General features: G+C 39.0%; 1 protein-coding gene across 7 annotated transcripts in view; it reads left to right on the forward strand.

The window, feature by feature from the left end:
* The window catches only part of TUB (TUB bipartite transcription factor), a 146,364-nt gene that overhangs the window by 100,162 nt on the left and 27,465 nt on the right, over positions 1-18,737 (forward strand). For 3 of the 7 annotated variants that reach the window (XM_032113079.1, XM_032113076.1, XM_032113078.1), the window contains exon 4: positions 11,036-11,173. The exons of 2 other annotated variants lie outside the window; for them this stretch is intronic. In XM_032113079.1, coding sequence (XP_031968970.1) covers positions 11,036-11,173 — 138 coding nt within the window. The remainder of the gene's footprint in view (positions 1-11,035; positions 11,174-18,737) is intronic. 2 more of the 7 variants (XM_032113081.1, XM_032113077.1) reach the window with 1 other exon arrangement.

Here is an 18,737-nt window from a genome sequence, read left to right on the forward strand (position 1 = left end):
TAATTGATATCCTTTATTTGTGTTTGGGGATAACACCATCAGAACTTGCGATTGTAGCCTAACAGGAGGGAGCAAGGTAACTAGCTGTCATTTCAGTGCTGAACTGGGAAAGAGACAGCTTGTCCCTTCTGCCATGACTATTTAAGTGCCTTCAACCTTGGCTCCTACTAACTAAAGCTGATGGGTTCCACTCTATATATTCCTCTGCATGTAATTTTGCTTAAGCCTGACAGTGGTAATGACAAATTTCAAACCTATTAGCTAAATTCAGCTAGGACTGAATATAATAATTTCAAAGATACTGTGCTTCTGCAAAGTCCATTAAAACAGGTGGAGAAGAACATTTCAAATTTGTACGATGTCTCCACTTTCTTATTAAAGATTACAGGATCCAGTAGGGACAGAGACACTTCAGGTGTCACACCCACAGGAGAAAAAAAATTATAATTCCATTTCTTTTCAAAGACCTTAATAATATTGTCAGAAATAAATCCTAAGGAAAGCAGGCATTCTTTAGTTCTGTCCTCATATGGCCCATGCTTTTTGGCCCCCTAAAGATGTGCATACTTTTCCTCAGGATTTCCTAAGGGGCAGCTTGGGTAATCCTTGTCCAAAATTTGACTCTTGTAGATATCATTCCAGGTTGATAACACCTCCAAGATATATAGAGAGCAGCAATTTTTCAATTTTCTTCTTTTGCAGATCATTAAGCTGAATTTAATTCATAAGGGATTAATAAGCTTCAATAGCAAAAGGCTTCCTTCCCTGATTATTGATGGATTTGCAGGACAGGAGCTGAAATCCACTGACACTGGGAATGCAGTTGGCAGTTTTCTGGTTGAGAATGCTGTTAGGTGGCAGGGTACTTTGGCTTTGGGTTTAGACATTAAATCTTAAGATGCCTTTGTGAATCTACCTCTTAAAAAAAAAAAATGACCAACCAGTATCCTACTCTTATACAAACAAAAACTTAACCCAGTATTCAGTTCAAATTTCTATTAATTTTACTGCATGTGCTGTACTCTTTGTCTGCCCTGTTGTTTTATTGTCACTTGGTGATCATATCTTTCCACAAGAACAAGGTAGGTATTTAGAGGACTAACAAATCCTGCTCTGAGAAATGCAGGTTTCAGAGTCTTTCCTCCTGGTTAGCAGTTGGTGGAAATCTTTGGTTGATTACAGCAACAGAATTTACTGTAAGAATCTGGAAATTGCATTGTTTAAATGTTGAGGTTTTGGTAATAATGGGCCTTTTTAATCTTGTTTCTGCAAGCAAATAGGATACCATAAGTGGTTTCAGATGGAGAATTATTTTTTCTACTCTAGTATTATTTTAATTATATTTTTTCTAGTAAATATTAAAAAAATTAGTAATATTTCTCTCTCTTTACTGTCTGTTTCTCAGGGTCTGGGATGTAATTTTTTAAGATTAAACTGAATTTCTTTCCAGACTGACCAAAAAATTTGATTTAGCAAAAACAATCGGTTTGTTTATTTTTTAATCAGACAAAATAAAAACTTTGTCTTTTTTCTCTTTCACTCAAGAGTTTATCCAAGGTACAGAGCTGTTCTAAGAAGTAGTGTCTTATAGTACAGAGATGCTGCTGTTTACTAAGCCCCCCATATTTTCCGTTGGTCAAGGTTTTAATTTTCACAGATCAGAGAAAAAGACATTATCATCCCATAAATGGTAACAAATTTCATATATGCACGCTAACTGAGCTGAATTTTGCACCAGAGTGGACTTTCTCACTATAAGTGAGACTAACTGCTCTTAAGGTAAAAGTGACCCTTCCTGTCATACTGTACCACACCATTCACTGGAACACTCTAGGTAGGATTTATTCTCCCTAAATCACTTTGTTCTAAATTTGTCTCTCAAACCCTTTTAATGTTTCACAAGGTTTCAGAGAAGCAAAAAAAAATATAGTGTTTCTCGTATTCAACATGACATTTGTTAATCCCTTGGGATAGCTCTCCTTGTAATAAACCATGCGGCTTGCAAGAGCTAGCTTAGAAGAATTTAATTACCTAGCAGAGTGTTTTATTGCCTTGTAAAATCCTTTGTTAGGCACGTTGCTTATGAAAATATTATAAGAACTCCAGAAGTGTCCTTTTTTGGTGTGGCCTTCTCTGAGAGTGTGCCTAATGTCTTCAGTTCCCCAGTTTGCATGGTAGGTTTTGGGGTTTGATGACCATTTTTAACTGTGGCATTGAGCTTCAGGGCTAGCATTTTTTTCCCCTTCAATGAAAACATTTGTATGTGGCAGTGTCGGATGCAGGAGACAGCTGGGCTGTTTCTAAAGAACTATTCTGCTCTTTTCCGTTCATTTGTTGCTGTTATGGGCATGCTGATCCCAAGTTAAGAATGACTCTTTGATGGGAGTTGACGCTCTACTGAATGAACTACACTGCTTGGATGAGCATGTTTGTGAAATCAATTCCTGTGCTAGCAAATGCTACAGAAAGAACACTTCTTTCCACCTATAATCCTGCTCTGCTCTCTTTTTTAACTTGTACTAATTCTGTGTAGCACAAAAGTACTTGTTGATTTCAACAAATAATTGGATGCCTGTGTGTAGATATCTCTACGGCACTTTGAGCAAAGTAGGTCAGAGATAACATCTCAGCAATTCTCAGATGCTGGGCTTTCTGTGCTGGGAAATTCTCCTTCATACACTTCCATTGCTTATTCTGATGCCATTAGCTGTGCTGGGAAATTCTCCTTCATACACTTCCATTGCTTATTCTGATGCCGTTATCTGTGCTGGGAAATTCTCCTTCATACACTGCCATTGCTTATTCTGATGCCATTATCCCTGCTGCAATGGTTCCCTCATGGGCAACTCTACTCTGCAATAAAAACTCATTTAATTCCAGAATAATTACCAGAGCTCGGAGTAGAAAGTCGGTCATTTTTGTTCTGGAATAGAACAACAGCCTGGTGAGCTACTTGTGTGTAGACACAGTAGAGCAGCATATTTCTCTAGTTAAGCTAATTGTATATTGCCAGAAATGCCATAATTTTTTTCTTAGATGACTTCACGTCAGAGAAGTGACACATTTGTAGGACAAAATGGTATTTATGTTCTCTGCCAAGTGTTGCTAGCAATTCCTCTGGGTGCCATGAGACTTTTAAGGAGGTGGGTGCCCTTCCAGCAAGGAAGTGTCTCTGCAGAATCCACCATGCACAAGTCTCCACACTGAACATTTCTTCTCATTTGTGTCCATATTTCACCTACAGATAAAAGTCTTCAGATGCTGTAGCTTGTAAATGACTGGCATATAGTATATATTTTTTAAACCCTTTTGTTGTTGACATAAGGCTTAAATAGCTAATAAAAACCAAAGTTATCTGCCGGAACTGAGATGAATTAAGCTAAAAAGACCAGCTTGAGACAAAAACTCCTTGGCACTCTGGTCCATAAGGGGTTAGTTTTGAGCTGGAGCTGCTGCAGTGGTAACACCGTCATCAGCATCTGTAGATCAGGTAGGTAGAGTTAGGCCCTAAATTTATCTGCCTGCCATTTCAAGGAATAGGTATCCTTCCACTGACTTTTATGATGTTCCATGGCTCTAGTTGGTACTATTACAATAAAGCCTCTCCCTCTTGCAGTACCAAACACAGCTCAATTGCTATTTCATCATTATAAATAGCCAAATAAGAACCAATAACAATGTTTTGTAATGCTATTAAATTTAATTTCTATATAAAAGACAACTAAGGCATTCATTCACTGGAATAAATTTAATTCCTCTTTGTAGGAGGGATCACTTCCATTGTCTTCTCTTCGTGTGTTCTGGTTTATTTTCAATTCAGTGTCCTTTGAAAGGACATGTTGCTACCTGTTTGTTTAAAGTTTCTTTGAACTTTTACTTGCCATTCTGTAATGTGTCACAATTACACCTGCTTGCTTGTTTTCATGTATTTCTACCTAACTTATTTTGTGAAGTTTGTTGAAAACGTGAACAAACATTTTAGCCTGATTTGACATTGCAAAATTCTGCTACAAATACAGTTCTTTTCAATCTGGATTGCAAATACTGAACATTCCTGGAGCCAAATAGCACGCAGAGATACACTAATTACTGCAACAATTTAATTACATTATTTAATTACATTTAATGCAAATGCTGAAAGCCCATTTTTACAGAGATTTTACTTCTGTGAAAGTGGTAAATTTCCATTGGGGAGTGATTTTTCTTTTCACAGCACTGAGGAAGGCAGAGATTTGAATGAGTGCCAGATATGCTTTCATTAATATTGCCATACTTTGTTGCAGCTGTGGCTTTTTCTATAAGACTTGAAATTAAAAATGTTTTCAATTAGATAGTCTCAGAGAAATTTTCACTGCAACTTCCAATTTAGCGATTTAGATTAACCACGTGTAAAAAGTCAAAATGACTTTTTTCCTTTTCTCCTTTGACACTTGGCAGCACATCTAGATGTAATGGTTGTGTGGTGTGTTAAACAGACTTCTGATGACAATTCATAACTCTGGATTGTTAAATTTGACGTGTCATTCTGCTATTAACCATGAATGATGAGAGTTTTCGGATGAGTGTCCGAAGCTGTCAGCTTTAAAAGATGACATCAGTTAACTATTCATTTAAAAAATCATATATTTGCCTGTTCATCAAAAGAGTCTTGCCATTCCTGTATTCCACTGACCTTGAAATGAGAAGGTATTATTTTTTGAAGATAGCAAGGAATGTTCATTGCAAAGGGCTATTAATACTGACAGATCAGGCAGCACTCCAAACATCATGTGGGCAAAATACTTAACTTCCAATAAGCATTCTGAAATCTTTATTTCAGCCACAGTCTCTTCACCTTAATCTTTAAAGCATCTTTTTGATTTGTCAGCAGTCCTTACTGCACTAGTGCGTTTCCAAAATAAACAAACTAATCGAGCAGCAAGGAGCAGAGAGCAGTGGGTAGCAAATGTTTCACAGGTCTTTTTGTGGTTCTTAATACTTACTGAACGATATGAGAGGAAAGTTGAGAGGAAATGGCTTGAGAAACTTCCTTCTCTTTCCTTTAATGCCCCACTTAAAGTGTATTTACTTTCAGTTGCTACTTCACATTTAGCTGTTTTCTGTCCTAGGCAATCTGAGGAGCCTGGAGGTGAGGGTGCTCCCAGCATAGGAAATGCCCTGGGAGGCAGAGCCCCATCCCAAGGGCTGTGAGCACGGCGGGCAGAGCTGGCTGCTCCCAACAGGATTCCCTGCAGTCTCAGGCATGGCAAGGGATGAACAGGGGGCAGGCCCCTCCAGGGTGCCAGTCAGGATGGAAAGGAGATGCTGCAGTGCTGGGAAGCAGCACCTACAGCACAGCCCTGGGCTCAGCTGAAAGAAAGCCCCTGGGCAGGGTGTGGATGGAAGCCCCCAGGGAGGCTCGTCAGGGCGATTAAAGCCTTGTTGTGCCCTCAAGGCCCCAATATTACAAAGTAATTATGTAATTTCTTACTGTCTTTAATCTTCCTGGCATAGGTTTTTCATAGATCATTTTAGCTTTCCTTATTCGTTGTCTGCTTTCCCAAAGTCTAATTCATTGCTATCAACTCTCCACTTCACATGCTGCCTTTGCTTTCCCCCTCCTGATGATTAGGCAGCAGATACGTGGGGGTTAAGAAGAATCTTTTATTTAATTCCTGCCCTTGTTCTCTCTGAGGAACTCTTAAACCAATGAGCTTTTAATAATGGCCTTAAGCAGCACCAGTACAGTTGTTCCTTTTTTTTGAGCCCTAAAAAACCCAGTCCATTTCACTTCTGAGTATTTTCAGGTTTGCAGCATCAGCCTGGTCAACATGTCAGTGTTAAGAGGCATAAACTGCAAGGAGCCTTAGGGAATTTATAGGCAATATAAGGGTTTGGGAATCTGGAATCTGGCTGTAAGTTACTAGCTGGAGGAGTAATGCCTTTGATTATAAGCATTTTGAAGCAGGAATCAAGTCTTTGCATGTGATTAAACAGTAACTAACACATCAAAGTCCTTGCCCTAATTCAGGTCCTTGTATTTAGCTATTTGTGTGGTCTATGTAAAACTAATAAAAATATTTCATTGCGTTGTAAAATATTGTGGCTTTGCCCATCTTCAGAATATTTCTGATAAACTCCAGTCTTTTAAATGATAGACCAGTTCAGAATCCACGTTGATTAAAAAAACTAATAATGAGCAACAGCCCAAATAAGCAGCATGGTTGACTAAGGCTAGAACTTTACAAACAAAAGCCACAAGCCATTCTTGCAGTGAAACACAAGAGCATCTCAGGCAAGAGTAAGAAAAGGACAACCAATTCACATTGAGTTGTTAAGATACACCCTGACTGAACTGTAGTTTATTTTTCTTTACATAACATCCTCTCAACACTTTTAGTGTTGAGAGGATGTTGGTAAATAGAATGAATATTTGCCTTATACCTTATTTGCCTTATACTTGCCTCACACACCTTGTTGTCAGGTTGTTGTTGTTCAGCCTCTTTGTACTTAAAGTGTTTTCCAGACAGACTGCACAATTTTAGAATTTTTTTTGTGTGTGTGATTTTTCATTTACTTCATTCTTCACATAATGTACTGATCAAAAGCACCCATCTTTTGGCACATGGCATTTTTATGTGATAGAGATTGGTAAGTTATGATAGTTATGATTCACAGACTTTTTTTTTCTTCCTCTAAGATCATAAGAATGTACAAGCACTCACATCAAGAAATATGGTCATACAAATGGCAAGAAAAATATCTGCATTTTCATTCATGCTACTTTGAAACTAATTTCCTGTGTGAACTTCTCATCGTGAAGGCCAGATGGAAAGACATATTTTTCATTTTCATTCACTCATATAAATATACGTGGGTAATTTACAGAATTGAAAAAGAACTTGAGTTGTCTGCATCATAGTTTACTCACATAGTTACAAACTGCATCCTTTTATTTGATTGTGCATCATAGCTTTATCCCTGTAACCTGGAGTGTTGTCCATCACGGAACTGGTTCATGGGAGAGGCTTCTTGTTTCTCCTTTTCTGAGTCAGGCCATTGGTGGGGCAAGGCAAAGCTGGGGCACTGCCCTTCTCTGCCTTGCCAAAGCCCTTCTGTGCTCACCTGTGTTATGTTAAAAGACTGTTTCTCGTTTGTTCCTCTTCTCTTTTCATCTCAGATCCTGAATTAATATTGCAATCTGTGCTCCTTTTGGTCTCCCAAAACCCAGTTTTTTTAATACTCTGTTGAGGTTAGTAGTCAGTTCTTGATTTAATGAACATGGATGAATAATACTGAAATTAAGGTCATGTCACTGTTTTATTTGTAAGCTTGGCATTTATCTCAAAACTATTTTTTACAATTTGTAAGTTCGAACTAGAATGAAATACCAGGTCTGAGAGTCCAGTGGATTTTTCTGTTTGGAATGCTGACTCACTACAGCACTTGCTCCTCCATTTTTTTCTTTTCTGAATGCAAATTCTAGTACAAACAAATAGTTCTTATTGAAAAGGAAAATCTCTGGGTTTTTTTAAGTGAAGATTTTAATAATCTGGGGTGGGGCATGTGAAGTATTGGGATAGATCTTCAAATATAGTCTCTTACAGTTTAAGATGATGTCAATAGGGATTTTTAAAGCTGCCTAAATATCTACCTTTAGTGAAAGTAATGCATTTTTGAGTGACAGTCCTTGAAACTTCATCCCCATATAGCTACATTTAAGGTTCTTAATTTATTTATCCTCCGGTGCTGCCTATCATTGTTTTTAACTTTTTTGATGTCCAGCAAAGGACATAATCATATTGTTGTACCAGTGACTTTTATTTAGGGAGCCAGTTTATCTCATTTTTCTTATTCAGGCTTTCTTGCAGGGAACTGTGAATTGTTTTATGGGACTGTCTAGAGCCTCTGGAGAATGCAGGCTAGAGTTAACCTCAAGGTTTCCATCCTGCTGAGAAGGGAAATCCTTGTCAGTCTGTTAGATAATGATCCAAAGATGCAGTAAAGGGCAGAGGGGAAGACATTTGATCCCCTGACAACGTGGCTGGGGATAAACACTGCCTCTCTCACTTGCTTCATCTCCACAAAGGCAGCCTGGAAGGAGTGCTGGTTCGAGAAGTTCAAAGCTGCACATGCTAATGACCAGCTGCAGAGTGAGTACAGAGGGCTTAGAAATAGTCCTTCTTCCAACTCTCCAGGGCAGGAGAAAGCACTGGAAACAGAAAACAGGATTCTTTTACTTTGTTCCACATCCAAGCCTGCTGGACCCACTGAGCAGGGGAGGCTCACAGACCTGTCCCTGTAGGTTTGCAGGCTGCAAGGATCCAAATCCTGGCTGGTCTGCTGACAGGAGCTGCTGTGCTGTGTAAACCTCCCCTTCCCAGCACACTGCAGTGGGCAGGTGTTTGGAGAGGTTAGTGCTTATGGGCAGGGCAGAGCAGGGCTTTGCCTGGGCCTAAATGCAAGGATATAACCAACTACCCTGACCTGAACTGGTACAGAAAGCAAACTTTCTTTGGTGTCTGCAGAGACAACACCAGGGAAACCATGAGTGAGTGGATGAGCCTTAGCCAAGGTCTGCTATTTACCAAATAGCTAAAAGCTAAGAATGAAGTGGTTTTGTGGTGGAGATGGCATGCTGGGACTAAATTTGGATTTATTATAGAGGTAGTACTTAAAATGTAATGGTAATGCTCAGAAGTGCATCCTTTAGAACTAGGACATTCTGTGCCAATTCCTTTCATGGACCCAGGCACAGTATCATTATGTTTATGATTTAAATCTTATTTTGCAGCCTCTGTCACTTGTGTCTGAAAGGCCCATTGACCACAGACAGCAGCGAAGGTATATGCTCAAAATGGCTACTGGGCTGAAATCCCGTTCTCTGCCTCATAGAGTAAAGCAATGGAAACATTCCCTTCTCTGTCCTGTGGGGCTCCCTCACTGAACTTTTAATCAGATACCTCTTGCTTCAAGTTTTGAGGCAAAAGTAACTCAAAAAAATTCAGGGCTTTACTTGTAAGATCAAAGTGTGGCTGGCAAGATAGAGAAGATAAGTCTTTAACTTTGCAATTAATAATGTCAGAAAGTTTCATCCTTTGCTGATTAATCATTGCTTTGGACCAAGTAGGTGGTGCTTTTTCTGAAAGAAGAATTTAAAATGATTTAGAGAGCTGTCTGGCCGTTTAATATAGGTCATTTGTAAACTATGGAATTTAATTATAATGTGGATTATCCTCTTCGAAACACACATTAAAAGAACGCAGCCTAGTTTTTAAAGAGAGACTGAGGTACAAATATAGCATAAGCGCTGCCTTGGCGAATCACACCTATTGAAAGGCTGTGGGGAGGGGACTCTGCTTCCCTGCTTGGTCTGAGGCTGCCATGCCCATGGAAGTAGGTCCCAGTACTGTCTTTTATGTGCCATTTTCCCTGGCGTCCTGGGCGCTCCTTCCTTTGATTTTGTCCTACTCATTTCCAGTGCTCCTTTCCACTCAGCAGTCCTGTGGTTAGTGTTTGACAAAGACAGGCATGAAAAATTGGCCAGTGCCAAACTGTTTCTTTGGACTTCTAGACGCTGCTCTAATAATTGAATGTATATTCTCTATAGAACTGGAGCTCTCCCTGTGCACAATGAGAAAAGGAGCATGAGCTTATTGAGTGCCTCAGGTGCCCACTGTGTTGTGAATGCAATGCTACTCCTAACAGATTGCTGTGCTGGGGAGGGTAGCAGCAGGTTTGGGAGCTGCAGTCTACACAGACATGACTAAATCTGTTTCATCTTTCTCCTCTGAGAATCTCCTTGGCGTTTCTATTTCTATTCATGCGCTTGAAGGATTTGCTGAAGAGGAAAGTTGCTTCACAGACCAAAAGCTTAGGGAGAATTTTCCCCTTCATAATAGAGAATAGTGTCAGTCCACACGTCGTTGAGAATCATTTAGTCCTTTGGGCGTTTAAGAAGTTTTTCTGGATATTTTTTAAGTAATTTTATGGCAACCAGTTCTTTCCAGTAATGATCCTTAGTGGACTTTTTATCCTTTTAAAGAAAGTACTTTCGTTTTGGGAAAAAAAAAAGGGTGGAAGGCTCATGTGCCAGGGAGAGAAACCATCATCACCACATGAAGCCAGTGGGGCTTAGCACTTACCAGTGACCAGCAGCCAACTCCAAAATCTCTTTAGTGCCCACCTACAGTTCAGGGTATGAAATTTGACAGTTTATTTATGCATTTCACTAAGGCAATTGTGATATTTGTCTAACTTCAAGATTTGGTCTAGCCAGAGGAAAGAGTTATGGTGTGTGTTGCTTTCACAGACTCAAATATTGACCTCAAAGCGTGTCATGCTTTTAGGAAAATGATAAAGCCTCTTTTTACTTTGAAAACAAGGAGTGTGAATTATGCTGACACTCACAGATTATGCCATGCATATTTTGTAGAGAGTCCTTCCAAGGCATTAATTAATTTGTGTGTGCTACAAAGTAGGAAGGGTTTTTAAATTCAGCTTGGGTATAGTTTTACCTAAATTGCATGGCAAATCTACTCATTATGCTGTGTTACACAATTGTGCAAGATGTGTTTTGAAAGTAACCTTCAGATGATTCCTTGTTTAGAGAGTTAGGATGTAGCTTTAAGCATGGATGCTGCAAAGTCAAAATAAAATTTTTCTGCCTTCATGCTGCCACTGTTGATGATCATTCTGGCTGAGCTTTACTATGAGGAAAAATACTTCCTACAGTAGCTCAGTAACACAGTAATACTCTGATGTCACTTTTGGATTGAAAGATAGGAGTTGATATATTATTGTGAGGAGGAAGAAAGTAAGGAAATACATCTCAGCTAACCTAACACTTTCAGATTTTTGCTGTGGCTTTGCAAATTCTGGTTTACTTGACTCTCCTCACTGCATGAATTGTCTGAAATACCAAACTCTGCTATGTTTGCTTTCTCTTTTATGCCTTCACAAAGTTCTCATTTCATTCTCTCGTCTCTCTCTCTCTGTTTCTCTTTTCTCTCTCTGTTTATTTTCTTTTTTGGTGGGGTACCCTGAATCTCTGAAGCAGTGCAGGAGGCTGAACAGGAAGATGTAAAGGTGGTAGTGGATGCCCAAGCTCCGAAACCAACTAAAAAAACCAAGGCAGCAGCTGCGAGCTGTCAGAGTAGCAGCACCAGAAAGGAGAAAAAAGGGAAACACAAAGGTTAGCTGCATGCAGCTGCATGTCAGATATTAAATTCATTATTTTGCTGTCAATTCTCTCTCTCTTGTTTTTTACATAATTTATTTGAAAATCTGAAAACTGTCTAAAAGTAATTTCCTGAAATTTTTCTGAGGTTGGAAAATGTATGTGACTTGGTCTTGTCTGGGTGTGTACAGCCTCGGAGTCAAGAATGGCTGCAATTTGTCAATGGAGTCTTTTCCAAAGGAGATTGATTGTTCAAGCTGAAGAGGAGAAAGAAAGTTCTGAAGGGAAGATGATGGTGTTTGCCTGCAGTGTTAAGAGAACCATCTTAGAAGAGTGTGCTTTTTTCGATTATCTGAAAGTAATCTAGTTTGGAGAAGCAGCCTTAGGTTGCAGCTGCTTCTGTCCAGACTCTGACTGAGGTTTTAAACAATAAAAATTAGAGGTTAAGAGACATTTTGAAAATCAATTCAACAAAACTGAGATAACATTCTCAAAGGAACTTTTGAAGTTGTTACTTCAGTGTTACTCTATCCCACCTGGCAAATGGGAGGTGTTTGTATGAAAAATTTTCTGCAATGGCTTTGTGTAGGATTAGGTAGACAAAAAAAATGAACTATTGGTAATGACAAAAAGGTAGGTAGAAATGACATTTCTAGGCCACTAATAAATTTACAATTTGAGCTACATACACTAGGTGGAAGAAGTAACAAGAAACTTTACTGGTTTTTAAATTATATATATATATATGTACACTCACAGAAAAAGAGATGCTGCTGTACCACATACAGTTACTTTTAATTTGGTGCTGAATGACTAATGAAATGAAATAACTTTCCAATAATTTACAGTTCTTGAGTTAGGCCACTGTCCTGTAACACTGTCCTGCCTGGACTGTACTGTATTCCTATCTTGTGCATGTCCAACAGTTTCTCCACTGTTGCTTCACTGAGAAAGTAGTGTATATCCTTGACAAGTCTCTTTAAAGATAGCAATGACTAATAAGGTTAATTATTGAGGTCAAAGTATTGGGGCTTATCTATAGGGATTTTGCAGGACTTGAGCCTACCTTAGCAAAATCCTTTGCGTATTGCAGCTTAATTCTTGAGATCTGAAGCTACAGCATCTCTCTCTCTGTTATTTTTCTGGCTGCAAGGGAAGCTCTAGGTTATACAGGCTTTAGAGCCTGGCCCTGAGCTAAATGCTATTCATATATTTGAGAAAAGATGGTGTGTGTCAAAGGTAAAATTAACTGAATGTAAAAATAGTTGGCAAAATAAATGAACAGAAAGCAAATGTTTCCCCATTTAATGTAAAAAGTAATGACATTCCAGCATAGAAATACAAATGTCAGTTTTATTTTGAAGTACATCTTGCTGAAGAGTAAAAATTCTTTTGCTGGTTTAAAAGAAAACCTGTAAGGGAGCATTATGTGAGCTAATACTTAAATCATGGTTGCAGCATAGCCCTGAGGCTCTGTTTTATCTCATATAATGCCTCTTTTGACATGCCTGTGTCTGTACTGTGTTCAGAATTGAAGATATTGAGCTGCACAGTTTTTTATTATCCCACAGCAGGTAGCACCTAGAATTTTTCTCATATGCCCGTTCTAATTTTACTCATCTTCTGAAAAATCCCCCAGGCAGCCAAACATTGGCCTATGTTAATAAAAGCAAGTTATGTCAGTAAAAGTAAAGTCACTTTGTGTAGACTGAGACCTTTGGTGTGCTGACACTGTCCCATGTGTTGGGAACTAATATTGTCAGCTCCAGAAACCTCAGCCTCTGCTGCAATTCCTATTGCTCATCCTGCTGCGCTATGGGAGCTCTTCCCTGGCCTTCAGCATTTGCCCATCAGTTCCAAGTTTTCAGAGAGTGGAGGGGTTATTCATCAATTATACTAAAGAAAATGCTGAGTATCTCTTCTCCAGAAGTTCATGTTGATGATTAGTAGCAAATAAAAGTCAGTTAAAGTATGTTCAGAGCATACACATAGCACCTCATCGAGCTCACCTACTGTTTATGTAAACTGGTGTTTAACTGTGCATTCATGTATAATTTCACCCTTGGAATAATATCTGGTTTACCTTTGACAGTGTTGTAAACTTGGGAGGATCTTGACTGGATTTCCAGTCTTCCATCCTTATCAAAGCCGCAAAATATTTTTTGATTGGATGTAAAAGTAAAACCAAATACATCTTTAAAATTCCAGAGGGATTTTACTGAAAAATCCACTACAGACACAGCTAATTTTGTACTTAGGAACGAAGAAAATGCAAGTGGTAACAGAACCCTGTAGTGGAACTTGTATTAATTTTCAGTTACTTTTTAAAATAAATGTGAATTTTAAGAAAAGATATTTTATAATGATATTGAATGGATTTGCTAATAACTTCAGATCTAACTATGAAAATTGCTGAAGGGGAAAGGGTTTTATGCCGTATTTTGGCACAAGAGATTTTGTTGGGGGGAGATCATTGTTAATTAGAGCAAATCTTGGGAAATTTTAGGTTCTGCTTTTAGCTTTGCAATTGCTTCAGGTTTGTCTCCACTCTGAGTGTAACCTTTGTATGTCCTGTGAATGAGCAGGATGAATGCTGAGGGGTGAGTGCACTTAACATGCTAAAATAGCATTTTAAAGGTTTCTGTTAGTATTTAGCTATAGTAAACCTTACCTTTCTAAGCAGAGCCAAGCTCTTTGTCTTTTAAGCGAAACGAACATTTAGACCAGATCCTATGAATAAGAAGCTAATTCAGAGAAAAAAATTGTTGAATTATACATGAGTAGCTGTTGAAGCTGCAGTGTAATGACTGCACTCTGGTTTTAGATGTGTAATGCCTTTTTAAGTGGCTTGAAGAGTGATGAAGCTGTGATCAGAACAATGTGCTAAAGACAAACGCGAGAGAAATATCAGGTTTAATGAGGTTACACTGGCATAGGAGAAGGAATGTAGCTAACTGCTCATGTCAGTGCACTTTGTAATTCTGTGATGGGTAACATGGTATTCAGCAATTTTTTCTGAATCTGTGATTATTACTGGTATTTCTTAATGGCACTATGCAGTGTGTGCTGTGCCTATTTTTAAAAAGAACCATAATTTTTGTGGGACAGAGCCTGGAACAGCAGTAAATTGATGACATTTTGTAGTAGCTTAGCTCATTAAACTGGTATTTCTGAAAGCTTTGGTCTCACAGTTTATTGCCTGACATAATATTCAGTATTGGAAAAAAAAGAAAAAAACCCTCAAAGTGTAACAAATGCATATGTAAAATGCTTTTCCTATGCAGATAGTGGATCAAATTCTGGTTTGATTTTTGGCAGATTGGGGTGATTAAGGATAGCAGTGAACCCAGTGTACAGCATCACTAGGTGGTTCAAGAGAAAAATCATGCAAATTAGTGAAAATATTTGCAGCAGGAACCTATGAAAAGTATGCAACCTACATAGTATTACGAACCCAGAGCATCTTTAGCTATAAAATACCTTGGTGATTCTTTTAAAAAGGAGATTCATGAAAATTTATCAGGTACATAGTGTGTGTGGTTTTTTGTTTGGTGGGGTTTTTCCCCTAAGATAGGTTTACAAAGAAGTTAATAAATATACAGGATAAAGTGCCTTTTTTTGGCTGTGTGCAGTGAATGGGGCAAATCAGGAAGATAAAATGGAACCTTTAAAACCCCAGAAAAGCACATGAAGCCAGGAGTTAATACAAAGTGAAATCTGATATGAAAATTCAGGAATCATTCTGGGAAAAGTTCTTGGTGGTTGGTTGGGTTTGGTTTTTCTTCCCAAAACTCTTGCACTTAGACTATGTAAGTACATTCTAGGAAAACCCTACTCTGAACTGCCATGGACAACATAAATGAAGATTTCTTTTTTGTCAGCGAAATCAGGAACCTGGATGTGTTTAAAATATCAAAGTAAACAATACTTTCACAGAATTTTTTCTCTTATGCTGTACCTTAAACGTAAGTGGTACGTTGGGTATTTCCTGCTGACTTTCTGGGAGTCAGGAAGCAGACAAGCTGCTCTGACACACAGAGCTTTTCCTGACAGGGTGGCTATTCCATGTTTTGATTTGGTTGGCTTCTTCCGTGTTTCTTCTCTCTCTTTCACGCCTGTCTGACTGTTTTGATTTATGCATCCTGTCCTGTTTTCGTATGTAACAAGCAGCTACATTAACACTGGCTGGCTCAGAAAGCAGCAGCAGTTGTTGGGTAAGAAGCATCATTTCTCACTGTAGCATTTCCTTTCTGATGGGGGGAGGGAAGTTCACGTAAAGCGGATTTATCTCAGCTTCCCTAGGCACTAAAAAAAAAGGGTAGGATGAACAATAAGTGAGTTTCCACCAAGAAAAGTCCTGTTATTTCTAGATCTGACAAACCTTTCAGGCTGTGCTTTGGCAACACATGAACTTGATTGTGAGGAAGTGATTTTGACCTAAGGATAAAGATTTATGAATGTACAGTTCCTGCTACTGTTTTCTAGATTTCATCAAAGTAAATATAGAGCTTAGTGCTCAAAGTACTTGCTTTTAGTGTCCTGATCTGGTGCCAGCAACAGTCCTTCTTTTGATGGAGGTTTGGACTAAATCACCTCTAGGTGTCCTTTCGAAAAAAATTTCTATTTGCTCCCTTTCCCTCTAAAAAAATCCCTGTGTGATTTTGCAGTTGCTTGAACCCCTATCAGTGGATGTACAGCCCCCATGAGAACAGGAATATACTGGGAAATGGGTAGAACATATTGACAGCAGGGTTTGCTTTAAGCCAGGTTCTCTACAGGATGGAAACTGTTTGTTCTGGTGTCAGATCTCCCCGAGATTCCCTGTCCCTGACCTCAGAGCGGGCCGTTCTTTGAAGGGTTGTGCTGTCATCCCTCAGCTGGAGGGAGAGCTGCTCTGCAGTGGTCTTGAATAGCAGTTTCACCCACAGCCTTGGGTGTTATCCACGTGGATATGACTCCTTTGTCAGACCAGTAACTGAGCTCAGAAAATGCCTGTTCTCTTCCAGTGGCCTCCTGCCCGACCTTGGTCAGGTCTCCAGGCCTGATCTGCAAAGGGCCTAATCATATTCTTAGTCTGTGAGCAGTATGCCCAGCTTCATGCATCAAACTTGTGCCTTAAATGCTCTATAAAGAGAGAATAAGAACTTCTCTATCCTGCAGCTCCTCATCTGTAAAGCAGGGACAGAATTACTTGTTTTCTGTGTTATGTTCCTTTCCTGATACGTAATCTCGTTTGCCATTCAGTGGTTTAGATTACCAGCTTTTAAGAGATTGGTGCTACCTATTTATAAATATTGTCTAGAAGATTTTAGGTGCTAAGAGAATACAGAGATTGATGAATCATAGTTTATAGGATGTAAATGCCAGCAATGCTCATTTATTGATGCTTTTTTTTCCCCCAGTATTGCTTTGTTTTCATTTCTGGTACCTCTGGTTTTCATCTGAGACATGACCGTGTCAAAGTGCACCAGAGGCCTTTACTGAGGGGATTGGTGTTCTGAGGGTTGTTCCAATTTTCTTCTTTCCTCTCTGCCCCCCTTTGCATTTGCCTCTCAAAAATTCCCCTTTCTTCTTAGCAGGTATTCAAGGCCATCTCTATCAGACTCTTCCCTACCTGATTTTGGGAAGCGCTGTAAAAAACGCTGACCATAGCAATAAAAACTTTCTTTTTTGGCACAACCCACTCAAATGTTTTGCTTCTTTTGACCCTGTCCTTAAGCACAGAATAGATGAGTGGCTTGTTTTATTACACAGAGAACCATCCTTCTAGGAAGTGGAGGAAAACGAGTCAGTGAGGCAAAGAAAGGGAGAGATCCACCTTGAATATCATGATTACACAAGCTTGGAAGTGTTTTCAATTGTTTTCAGACATTTGGTAGGTGGTGGTAAAGCTGACTTTTGAACTATGGCTTAAAAGATGCACTTATACCTCGTGATACAGGAAAATGTGTATGTATGGCTGCATTGAATCCCATTTTACACATGCATGTATAGCTACAAAGATTATGCACACACACAAGTGTTAAATAGTGCTGCATTTGCCATGAACCACCTACAGTGCTCTAATGCAGCAGAGGTTCTTTTCTTTTTTTTTTTTCTTTTTTTTCTTCTTTTTTTTTTTAATCCTCTCTGTCTTGCTACATATTTCATTCCCTTAAATGTGCTCACCAGTGGAACCATTCATAACGCTTAATAACACACTCTACCAGTGATGCACTCTTCAGAATACTGAAATTGATTTTTCTTCTCTAAAACTGTGACCTGCCAGTGTAGCCTTTGTCCTGCCTCCTAATAACACACAATGTTCCTGACAGCATGGGATGTGAGTGCAGATGTTCTGCAGGCATCTGAAAAAAGCAGCCTCAGTGCAATCTCCAGTGCTGTCGAAGGCATTTCATTTGCTGCAGATCAATGTCTGCTTTGAAGAGGAATAATTAAAGTGTTTTGTTGCTTCCCAAAAGTGTTCCCAAAATTAGGTTTGTATCATCTAATGCTTAATAAGGGGCTAGATATCATATTCGTGAGGCATTTGTTAAACTCATGGATGCTTAACACTTTAGAAATTCAGAGTATTAAGGTAAGAACCTAACTTTAAGCAGGCACTTTAATGATAATGGTTAAAATTGTAAAAGCTGTTAAAAATACCAGAGGTATTTTTATGAGCAGCTACCTGTATGTTCTAGAGCACCTTTGCAGAGGTGCTTCTCCTAGGATAAATTTTAAGAAAAAGGCTGTTCTCTTCACTGCCATATTGTACCTGCAGCATAGGAAATGGTACTGTTTGTTCTGTATCATGCAGAGCTGCTTCTGCAATTGTCATCCTAGCAAGGTCACAGAGCCATTTCCATGCACTTTATCTAGTCCTTCAAGGTTGGAAGGACAGATTATTTATTTGCTATTAGTCGTTGTTGTTGTTGTTGTTAGCTTTGCTGCAAGTAAATCAGAGTTTGCAGCCTTGGTGCAGAAATTTCCAGGGTCTGTGTAATGCAGATGAATCGATAACTCCTTGTGCTCTTGAACTCTGTGAGTTTAACACCTCTGCAGCATCAGACTGCATCTCGTTGGGTGGTTGCACAGTTCCTGGGGGTGTGGACCACTCTCTTCTCCATTTATGCTTTGTATTGCAGTGGCAGTGACAGCAGATATTGCAGAGTACAGTTAAGCATGCTAAATATATAATCCAGCTGCCTTTTAATGCAAGTTGACAGCTGCTGGTGAAGCAGGATGAAATGGTATTCTTGGAGACTTCTGCTACAGGTCACAGTCCAAAAAATATCCCAATCCCTGAAGCTCCTTCTCACAGGGTTTATTCAGCTCTGTTTGGTGTGAAAATCACCAAATTCCTTTACTGAATTAGCTCTTTGTAGTGCTTGCTAACTCTCTACAATGTTGCTTGCTTATTAACAAAAATTTCACAACAGCAGCAGGGTACAGCTCATGCTATTTATTATATCTATACATGAAAACGTTGCCATTTTTGTTGATGCAAAAGTGCATTTTTGTATAGCTGATTTAGTAATGTATTCCAGCTCTGTGTCTTAACTAAGAGCTGAAGTACATTTGCAGTCTGATGTTTTAC

The sequence above is a fragment of the Corvus moneduloides genome, chromosome 6 (genome assembly GCF_009650955.1).
Source record: "Corvus moneduloides isolate bCorMon1 chromosome 6, bCorMon1.pri, whole genome shotgun sequence".
NCBI lineage: Eukaryota > Metazoa > Chordata > Aves > Passeriformes > Corvidae > Corvus > Corvus moneduloides.